The sequence below is a fragment of the Cyprinus carpio genome, chromosome B14 (assembly GCF_018340385.1).
Source record: "Cyprinus carpio isolate SPL01 chromosome B14, ASM1834038v1, whole genome shotgun sequence".
Taxonomy (NCBI): Eukaryota; Metazoa; Chordata; class Actinopteri; order Cypriniformes; family Cyprinidae; genus Cyprinus; species Cyprinus carpio.
The window spans coordinates 11885532-11897124 of record NC_056610.1 but is presented as its reverse complement, the minus strand read 5'-3'; the positions used below and the strand labels follow the sequence as shown (position 1 = coordinate 11897124).

General features: G+C 35.8%; 1 protein-coding gene and 1 pseudogene across 1 annotated transcript; both read left to right on the top strand.

The window, feature by feature from the left end:
• Positions 1-1019: 1019 nt before the first annotated feature.
• LOC109046856 lies at positions 1020-3140 on the top strand (annotated as a pseudogene).
• Positions 3141-4274: 1134 nt separating this feature from the next.
• On the top strand, positions 4275-11570 carry LOC109046463 (insulin-like growth factor-binding protein 7). Its single transcript, XM_019064209.2, has 5 exons — positions 4275-4758; positions 6619-6728; positions 8982-9089; positions 9346-9472; positions 10530-11570. Exons 1-5 carry the CDS (start codon positions 4344-4346, stop codon positions 10547-10549), a joined length of 780 nt encoding a protein of 259 aa, XP_018919754.1. The 5' UTR covers positions 4275-4343; the 3' UTR covers positions 10550-11570.
• Positions 11571-11593: the final 23 nt, after the last annotated feature.

The following is an 11593-nucleotide window of genomic DNA, read 5'->3' as shown; positions in this document are numbered from 1 at the left end:
AACGCACAAATGATGTTTTAAACAACCGCAAATGAAGGAAATAATTTTGTTACGTTTCTTCCAGTTAACTTTACAGTAAGAGTCTGACCAGGTTAAAGGAGTCGTTTTTGACTTAATTTTTTTTTTTATTATTACTATTGATTACGTTAGTGTTCCATAGGCATTTTAAATTGATCATTTCGAACAATAATAGCCATTTCTGTGTTTTATTATAATACGAATCGTTTGTTTTAGTAAAGTATTATTTTAAAGAGATTTGCAGAATATCTATAATGACATAAAATAATAAAAAATTTATCATACATGGCATTTGATTTGTGTGCCAAGAGCAAAAGAGATATGGAGTGTATGAAACATAGCAGATTATGAAGTATATCATCCAATAAAAATAATAATGGACACAAAAAACTCATCTTTAATCATAAGCAACCAATGAGCAATAATTACTTGCATCATGTTAATATCATTATGCCATGGTGTGCATGTGCCATGCTTACAACAATTGTGTTATTTGATTTCCAGCTTTGCCTTTTGAATTACTGACACATCAAACTCAGCTTTCAGAAGAAAAGAAAAAAAATGTCAACGATTTATCCCTTTCAATAAGGTTGCAACATGAGAGTGTTGGTTTCTGACTAGGTTTAACTTGAATCAATGCAGCCCTTTCTCATTTGAAATTATTTGTTTGTTTATCTACACATAGTACAGTATGTAAGGCACATCTTGGAGGTCAGCAGATATCACAGAGTAAACACTGGAGATCATGTGCCTTATTAAGAGTCTCTCTCTCGCCCAGTGTCTCCCAGCTGTGGGATGTTTCTCTTGCCAAGGAGGAGGATTTTTCTCACAGTGTGAGAACATTAACTGTAGTGTGTCAGACCATCTCTTTAAACTGATGTTTTGATATCTAAATGCAAGCAGAGATGCCAAATCAGTTGTCCTTTTAATGTATGAAATGCATTTGTTAAATTGAGTCAAAACACTGATCCATCCAGGCCATATTTAGGTTTTGAGTCCCAATGACAGTGAATTTATGTTTTCATAGGCCAGGAACTTTTTATCTGTTGGAAAGAAAAAAAGTCTTCTGGCTGGAAAAGAGTAACCCTTGTGCCCTTTTGCCCCAGCTAGGTTGAAGCTATGCAGAAGGAGATAGCTGTGTTGGCCCGCCAGTTATGCTCTGAGATCTCTGTAAAAGCCAAAGAGAAGGGCTGATCAGAGAAAACATGCATGTAGGAAAGAATTATTTTAATGCCATCTGCTAAAGCCCATACTAACGGTCTCAGAAAATGAGGGATCCGATTTATCTGCAAAAAAAAAAATTTAATTTACTTGAAGCAAATTGGTTTTAGAAAATAGATCTTTATTAAAACAAAAATGTATTTACCATTGGGGTAAGAGCACTTTAAATATTAGTAAATATATATATATATATATATATATATATAATATATATATATATTAAATATTAATTATATATTGTAAAACTTAAAATTATTTTAAACCTAAATGTAACTAAATCTATAATTAAATATTAAACATAAATGCAAAATTAAAAACAGTTCTAATATCTAATGCAATTGTGCTTCTTTTATGTTTAGATATTTTTACTGAACGAGATTTATTTTCATCACACTGGCATGGTCTGACAAAAACAGTATAATACACAGTTTGTCAGTTACACCAAATCTTTGTTAGCCACTTAATTACTATAATTGCATCCACAGGTTCCATTTCAAGAAGAATCTGAAACGAATTTTGTCTGAGCTTTATGTTCGAGATAACTGCCACCTATTCAAGGCCAGTTTGCTGATCTGGGTCCAGCTGCCCATCTGGGTTTGTCTGTCTCTGGCCTTGCGTAATCTCAGCATGGGAATGGGACATGTTCCCCTTGGTGAATCGTATCCATCTGTCAATTGTTCCACATAATTCTGTTGTTTGAATTTAGCAGTGCATCCCTATAATCACTGTAGGGAGCTTTTAATATACTGAGATATATATTTCTGCTTTTAATATACTGAAATTATTTTTCTAATGCTAATCTACTATAATGTTGTGTTTATTTATTTTAATTTTAAAAATTGGGATAAAATATAACTTGTTCTTTATAGGTTTTATGAGATTCTATTATTAACCAATGAATGTTTTTCTTTTTTTTCTTCCAATCTTCTATCCAGATATTCGCCCTCAGACAGTTAGAACCTTCAAAGTTCCAAAAGTATGTGACTAACTTCATCAGAGGAATATCTCTGGTGATGATTGCTGTAACCGCCACAGTCCCATCAGTAAGTGTCCCAGCCCTCAGCAACTCCATTCAAACATTATCTGCTGTATCTGTGTACAGTAACTTTATGTTAAGCGAGAGTCTGGACAGGTTTTAACTTGTATGACATGAATAAATATCACTCAAGTTTTCAAGTGATGTTGTTTTTCCAAAAGAAAAAACAGCAGTGGTACATGATGCCTTTTTTCCTTGCACAAATATGCCCTTATTGCCCAGAGCTCTGAGGTTTTTGATCTTGCAACAAAAGGGGGCATACGGAGGGTTGTGTTTTTGAAGCCCACCTGAGAATAGTTACAAAGGCTGAGACGTTGTACAACTTTGCTGTGATATCTTCAGTAGATGTACAAATCGATGTCTTGTGCTTATCTAGCTGTCATAGACATATTTGTGTTGTCTCCAGTCCTTCTTTATGAGTAGCAGTTGAGAATGCTTCACAAAAACAGCACTCTGAATTCACAAATTCAAATAGAAATTTGAAATTTAAATGACTCCTGATGATTTTTTATTTTCTTTTCTTTTTCCTTAATTCGTAGTCCATGTCTCTGTACTGGCTCAGCTCTAGTTGTGTTGGCCTGGCACATAACCTGCTCCTGAGATCCCCTCACTTCCGGACCGTCTGTCTGATCCCTCCAACAAGTTTAGACTCTGAAACACCATACAAGGACATTGCAGCTGCATTTGTAGCCAAATACATCAAATAGATGGATGTGGACGTTGTAAATTAGAGCACTGGCTGTTGTAACGGAGCATGTGGATGCCTGTGTATGTAGTGGTGGATTCATCCATCAGATGTGTTTATAAAAAAACTGCTTTAGGAAAGAGACAATTTTAAGCTGATGTTAAAATAAAAATTATTTGTGAAAAAAGGAGAAGGTCTCCATTTTTAAAGAAAAAAATGTAAGGGTTGTTGTTCTGTAACATATACACTACTATTCAAAGTTATGGGGTTGGTAAGATTTTTTTATGTGTTTGAAATAAGTATCTTATGCTTAGCAAGGCTGCATTTATTTAATCAACAATACAGTGAAAATAGTAATATTTTGAAAAATTATTATAATTAAAATAACAGCTTCCTAGTTTACTTTAAGATGTAATTCATTCCTGTGATGCAAAGCTGAATTTTCAACTCCACTCTTCAGTGTCACATGATCCTTCAGAAATCATTCTAATATGCTGATTTGGTGCTCTAAAAACATTTAACAATATTATTATCAATGTTCAAAACAGTTTTGCTGCTTAATGTCATTGTGGAAATCATAATACACTTTTCATTAATAAATGGAAAGCATTTATATGAAAACAAAAATGTAAAAAAAAATAAATAAATAAAAGTCTTTACTGTCACTTTTGATCAGTTAATGCATCCTTACTGAATAAAGGTATAAAAAAATATATAAAATCTGTAAATGCCAAACTGTTTGAATGGTTGTTAACATATGCTCAAATTTTTTTACATTTTTTATACAAACAAATCTGGACTGAAAATTATTCTCTTCATGTTTGTACATATAATATTCTACTCTAACAGCATAAGAGAAAATACAAAAATAAATATTTTCCATATGATATTTGAACCATTTTTGAAGCCAAAAAGAGCGAAGTTGTTTAATTTTGCAAACAATATGTTGTCTGTATACTTTAGTATATTCTGAGTATACTATTATTACTATTATTACTGAGTATATTCTTACTCAGTATAAATGTGCCTCTGCCCTTTGAAAGGGGATAACGCCATAGATCATCAAATTCGGAAATCCCTGGCATGAAAAAAAAAAAAAAATTGGGAATCCCTGTCACATGAGACCTGGGCTCTGGTGGGACACTCTTGAAACCATTTAGGAAACCCTTGTAACCACAAAAACGTCTAATCCATCAGTGAACACGTCGGTATTCTATGGTATCATAATACCAATAACAACAGAACTATGCCAAGAAAGGAGGACACGTTTACATACTTGCTATTATAAGTTTGTGGTCCTGCTGGGCGGGGTCTAGTACCTCCATCCCAAAGCAGAAAGAAGCAGCAGACTCTGAACCAGCCAGAGACCCTTCACACCTCACCATGATCTGCGTTCTGCTATTAACACTGTTCGCTGTGGTGTCAGCGGACCGGCTGCCCCGCAGCTGCGGCACCTGCGACCCGAGTAAGTGCGCTCCGCTGCCGGCCGAGGGATGCTCCTCCGGGACGCTGCTCGACGCGTGCGGCTGCTGCGAGCTCTGCGCGTCGGGGGCTGGAGAGCCGTGCGGGGGACGCGGAGCCTCAGCCAAGCGCTGCGCGTCCGGACTCGAGTGCGTCAAGAGCGACAGAGACAAGAAGAGCAAATCGGGGGTCTGCGTCTGCAAGAGCAACTATCCCGTGTGTGGCACTGACGGAGTGAACTACAACAACGGCTGTGAGCTGAAAGCAGCAAGTGTGAAAGCAGTGAAGGACAAAAAACCCGAGATTAAGATTCGGAACAAGGGCAAATGCGCTCAAGGTGAGATGCCTCAACACTATAAGAACCTCTCTGTAATTTAGCTGTCAACACTTTAATAACTTTCATTAATAAGTAAATTGTTTAGATTGAATAATGCTGATTAATAGTGCAAGTGGGCTACAATACACCATGACCGTTTGATTTATGTTATCGTTTTCTCTGCCATTTAAAATTTAGACAGTAACTTGTCTAGATGTCAATTGTTTCCATACACACTAAAAATAACATATTTAGCATTTTATGACAGATGTTGCAATTTCAATGTGTAAATCACCTCAACTTAAGTGTTAAAATATTTTTTTGCAAATAAAAATATGAACAAAATAAATAAAAAAGCAGAGCTGCTTTAATGACATCTTGTGTGCCATGAAATAAAAAAAAAACAGGCTACTGTAGAGAGCAGCAGTAAAAGAACCAGAAAACAGAAGGTTTTGCATGTGTAAAAGATTGTAGTAGCTTTGCAGTAAGGAACTCAAACTGTTTTTCATGTTTAAAAAAATGTTTTGTGACAACATGCCCCAATAGCTGTCATACTAAAGGGTAAATTTGTCACAATGGAGCCTGTCACTAGGAATTCAAGGCATTATGTATTTGCATAATGCAATGGAATTCATACATTTTTGAGTGTGATTTAAGTGTCCAAAAATGTTTTGAGGCCCATATATTAATATTGTAAGTACAGTATGTTGGTTCATCTTTGACAAATTAAAAGTTTGGGCCTAATTATAGTTCTGTACCTAAAGGGCTCTAAACCAGGAGCAAAATGAATGAAGTTTTTAATATTTATAATGGCTCACTGACTGTTTATGTTGCAAGTACATTTAGGCCTAGTGTTTTGAAGTATTCCTAACCACCCACAGCTATTTAAAGGTCAGTTTATTTCATCCAATGTAGAATTTGACCATGGGGATCATGTGGATCAGAGTGCATGTGCAAAGTAATGATGCTTTTATCCACAGCTGCATCAACAACTACTTTTCTACTTTAGATTATTTTTTGCTCTGTTAATGCCCTACTTGATCCAATCACTCACATGATTCAGCTGGAGCGCTTGACCAGTCCTGTACTTTGTCCCTGGGACAAATGAACTGTATACACACAGATACATTAACAGTGTGTTAAGGCAATAACAGAACAGGCCAGAGGCCATTGTTTTCATACAGGGTGGTAACGTTTCACTATCCCTGAACAGACATGTCTGAAATTCCAGCCTCTCGGGTGGATTTTCAGTTCTGAATAGGGAGATCAGGCCTGATCAAATAGCAATGTCTCGTTTAGCAAACACACAGACATACTGTTGTTTTAAAGCAAAGTCAGACCGCTAGAATCAGTGAACCCGTGTATAATTCATTATTACAGCATTCTGGCGTGGGATTAAAAGAGCCAGAGGATTCTTTATATGAAAAAGCCTCTACAGCAGAGCTTTCTCTGACCTCTGCCTTCTCCTAATCAACCCAACAAGCTGACAATATGACAGAACTCAGAAGGAGTGCACAGTGATTTGTTTTAATATGTTGATATGACTAGAAAGAAATGTTCCAATTGAACAGAAAACTGCTAGGACGTTGAATGAATTAATAATTCATAATTGTGTGTTTAATAGAAGAAAAAGTCATCTGGACATGTCAGTTTTGGAAATAACCTTTTCGATTTTGAGTGCACTATTGGAGTACACTAGAAACAATGAAGCAGCTGTTGTCTGTATTACAATCTGTCCATCAGTGCAGTGTGCAAACTCAACCAGGCACAAGAGAAACCCACATGCTGATTTCTTCAGCATGGCATGCTTATTATATAATATGCAACTAGAATGCAACTTCTAAATCATTTTGTTTCTTGTTTCTTTTGTGTCCTCTGCAGCACCAGTTATTGTAACAGCTCCAGGAGAGGTCTGGAACATGACTGGCTCGCAGGTCTTCCTGAGCTGTGAAGCCACCGGGATACCAACACCTGTGCTCACCTGGAGAAAAGTAAAAGAACAGATTATTTAACAAAAAAAAAAAAAAGTTAATCTATGGATATTGCTTTTGCAAGTAGGTAACGTCTGAGCTGATATGTTTTCATGTATCAGATTCTATAGAACAAACACAAAACCCATATGGAAAAGAGGAAGGATGTGTTTGTGTGTACAGTACGGCTCCAACTATGTCAAAGGATGTCCACTTCTATGAATAACACAACACAGAAACAATAGCACCACAAACAAGGGAGGGATCAGAGCAGGAAGCACTTTATCAAGCGTGTCATCAGCCATCACATTTTTCCATTCTAGAACTAAAGGAGACAGGCTTTCTCCTTAAAGATAGGATCAAAGAATTCCATGGCACTGGGCATTGCTTTGTACTGGCTATAGAGTAGGTCACTAATATAAAAAGTCACATGGGATGACCGGATACAAAAATGACTAATGGTGATTTCCCATGACAAAAAACCCCCCACTCCTTTTTAACCTCTCTCAGGAAATCTGAAACCCTGGGAAATATTGGTCTTTAAAAATATGTTTGTGCTCTAACTCAGTTTTCTATTTGTAAATTAGTTTAAGACTTATTTAACCATGAGGTAATATGGGTTTTATTTTCTTGTGCAGTTTCTCTTGATCAGGTTAGTCATGCTTCATAAATGGTGGAAACTAGATTATGTCCTGGATGCAGAATTTCACCCTTGCCTCAGTTTGAGGGGCCCTGCGGGGTATTTCTATTACAGAGATGCAGACCCAGAGTTGCTCAGTAACTACTTTTAGCATCTCTTGAGATCAGAGGAGGAGATTAAATAGTTTAAGCAATAAAATTAAAGTCTGGAAGATGGGCTTGAGAAAGAGTGAGGGGAGTACTTTGAAAAGTCTGAGAAATTTCCATTTCTTTAACTTAAGTTAATAAGTACCATTACATGAAATAATAACAACAGCAACAACAAGACAATTATTAATATCATTAATACATTAAAAAATAATTATTAAATAATGAAATAAAATTAAAATATTTACAAACCACTCTCATGCTAGTCTTGTGACACACAGCAGTCACATTACCACTGTATAACTGAAACAGGCATATGTCCCTACTGGAAAAAAATACAAATAAAATAAAACCATCATAGAAAATTTTAATGGTTTCCATAAAATATTTTTAAAACGACTGACTTTGTATTTAATGTGAATTAAATAAAATATTGTAAGTTACTACAAATAAGCCTATAACACTTTCATTGTGAGAGAATTAGCTAGAGAATTCAGTCAGCGAGCGCGCGTGGTGCGAAACAGCTTGTTTCAGCGATGACTCATCTGAACGCCTCTGATTGGTCCTTACATTCGTAAGCTCAACAGAATCATGTGTGATTTGTTATAATGCGCAGTGCTTTAAAATGTGTGTGTCTCTGGCCGAGTGGCTCTGTGCCAGCCAGCGAACGCAGATTTGAATTTAGCAGCTGGTGATGTTTTCTTTTATAAATTTAGTTTACAGGACAAACTGCGCATTTCACCCAAAATTGTTTGGTGTGATATGATTCCAAATTTAGGGGGGGTCAAGCATGTTGACAGGTGGACCCCCCTAGAACTGCCCCTGACAAGTGGGCGGGCAATATGCTAATTATTGGGATTCATTTTAAAAACAACTCGTTTCAATGATTCAGAGTCAACTCTTTCTTTTGAGAGACAATAACTTTATACATGGTGCACTTTCAGATTCAAAACTTTGCAGGATGTTATATGCAGCACCTATTATTATAGATAATAGGGGAACTTTAAAATAAAAAAATGTTTCACTCATTTTAAACATGTAATATATTCAAAATACAGGGAAATGCCTGATAAAAATCAATACAGAAAATTCCTTCATATGAACCCTATTTTTTACAAACAATTTTAATTAAACATTTCCAAACCTAAATGCTCATAAACTCTAAGGACTTCAGATTGCTGTTTATCACACTGCATACAAAAATGCAGTACATTATTTACTAGTTTAAGATCTATGGTGTCTGGTTCCACATGTGGTTATAGTTTAGAGGAAAAACAAAAAAAACCTTTGTTAATCTGTGTGAATGAAACGCTCATCCTGTAGAGTCTGGTGAAACTTAATAATGCATAATCAAAATCACCACAGAACAAACAAGCTGTAGTGAGCTGCGATATTATGTGCTTAGTCATTTGTGTGTTGAAGTTTGTTTTGAATTAACCCATAGAGTGTAAAAGTGAAATATCTTCATTGCTTCTGTGATTCTCATAGTTATCTAATAGCAAAGACAAGACTCTTCCACTCCCTGGAGACAAAGACAACCTGGCCGTCCAGACCCGCGGAGGCCCAGAAAAGCATGAGGTTACTGGCTGGGTGCTAGTAAGTGTGTTTTAACTAAATATACACTCTTTTGTTTGTTTATCTCTCCATGCTTAACTACTACAAGCTTTCTGCTACAAGTTACTAGTGTTATTTATTGCGCAACACAAAACCGTTACAGCACTTTTTGTTGGCAGTGCTGCTCTAAAAGCACTCCAGGCTCATCTCAGGTCACATTTATTTGGAGTTCTCTGCGCTTATCGAAACATTGAGAACAGATTGGGTGAAAACTACGGCTGATGGCCATCTGTTGCAGATATCTCCACTTACCAAGGATGAGGACGGCTCCTACGAGTGTCACGCCAGCAACATCCAGGGCGAAGCATCGGCCGTGGGCACAATTCACGTGGTGGATTCCATCAATGACATTCCACCCAAGAAGGGTGAGTGAGTGCAGTTGAACGGTGGTTGACTGATGTACAATAAATCAGTCCATTCGCACCTACTTCATGCTTCAGGATACATAAAAGACATGCATGAGTAAAGAATGTAGTAGAAACTTATGTGTGCACCACATGCTGTATAGAACTTGTCCCATCATGCCAAACTGTTTTCTTGGCCCACATCACCTGCCAGTTCCCAGTGAGCAGGATGGTTGCAGTGACAAGTTTCTACTGTTGCATGCTGACCTCCCATAAAACAGCTTTGTGAGGAACATACCCTGGTTTCAGTCAATCAAAATTTTGCTTCACTAAGGCATGCTCTAAAATTCCAGATTAGATTAGATTGATTGGATGAATGATTTCTAAAAAAAGCATGATTTACTCACCATTGTTGTTTCAAACCCCTATGACTTTCTTTTTTCTATGTATAGCATAAATTTAATAAAAATACATTTTAATGAAATGACTAAAAATAAGAGAAAAAGCAAAAGAAAATGTAAGTTCTTTTAGGAACTGAAAAAAGATTTTATATATATATATATATATATAAAAGCACATTAGTTCTCAAATTTATTTAAACTTAAATATTTTCTCAAAAATAATATATATAATAACTAATTCTAAATATTAATAATACTATATTATATAAATAATTCTAAATGAATTCTGTTTAAAGGGATAGTTTACCCAAAAATAAAAACTATGGAAGTGAATGGCTAATGTTAACTGTTTGGTTACCAACATTATTCAAAATATCTTCTTTTGCATTCAACAACTTGATTGTGAATAAATGATGACAGAATATTCATTAGCCAGATGTAAACTATCCCTTTAAATTTCAATCTGTTCCTGACACATACGATTTTAAATACAGCAAACAAGTTGTATGAACTGCTTTTAATGTGATCTTGGAGCAGAATTTTAGTTTTTAGGTGAGTTATAAATGTAATGCCAATTACCCACATGTTTGTCTGTATAACATAGTATTCACTTTTTTTAGCCAACTAGAAAACTAAGACTTCATTGTCATTGGTGCCTCTTGTCTGTTTGTGTGCAGGGAAGGATGATGAACTGTAAGAGGACGTGGCCTCCGACTGAGATGTTGAAACACTATGCCTGTAGCGCAATCACTGCTCACGCACTCCGTCTGAACCACAAACAGCAGCTCACACATGGACACTTTATTCTATAGAAGTTCAGAGACACTCACAAAAACCCAGACTCCAACATTTCTCCATTCCTACACTTCCTCACTCTACAATATGTCTGCCTGCAGAACAACTTCAATACTGCAAAGCGCAAACCAAGACAACCATCATATTGATTTTTGAAGAGATACATGCATTCGTACCAGAGAACACAAACATTCAGGCACGCACACTTCATATGGCACATAATAGCATTCACACTTGCATGCATGTGAAAGCACTCAAATATCTCTCCTCCACTTATCATACGCATGTTTTGCTTCTCTGTGATTTTTCAAGATGTTTTTAATGATACACATTGTACTCATTCCTTTAGTTTTCTTTTCTTTTGGTTGATGTCTATGGTGCTGAAAAACAATTTTAAGCGTCAACTATTTGTGCACAATTTCTAAGACTTTTAGATGCTGTTCCTCCAAGGTTCAGTTAAAACTTTAAGACTACTTCATCTAAATCAGGGTTTCTCAAATGTTTTAGTATGATGGACCTAAAATCATATTTAATTGAGAACCATGGGCCATGAGTAAATGTTACATTATATCCAACTAGTTTTATTAATTTATGAATGTGAATTTTTTTTAACCAAATTAAAAAAAAAAAAAAAAAGTTTTTCCCCCCAACTTTGCCTTGCAGGCAATGTGTATATTGCATGTGAAAGCAAGCCAACAAAAATACTTTTTTTTTTTTTTTTTTAATTAATGCCATGACAAGTCACAACTAGTGTAGTTCAGAGGTTTAGTTTAATTTTCTGGGTGTTAAGAATTAATACTTTCTGTTGGTTCCAAAATTACAGTAGAATTAAGTGTTGTCTTCAAAGTCTGAGCATCTAATGCATCTTTTTATGTTTTGATATTTGTATAACACTAATGAATAAAGATGTACTTGAAAAGGCATGCAGTGTATTGTCTGTGCAGTA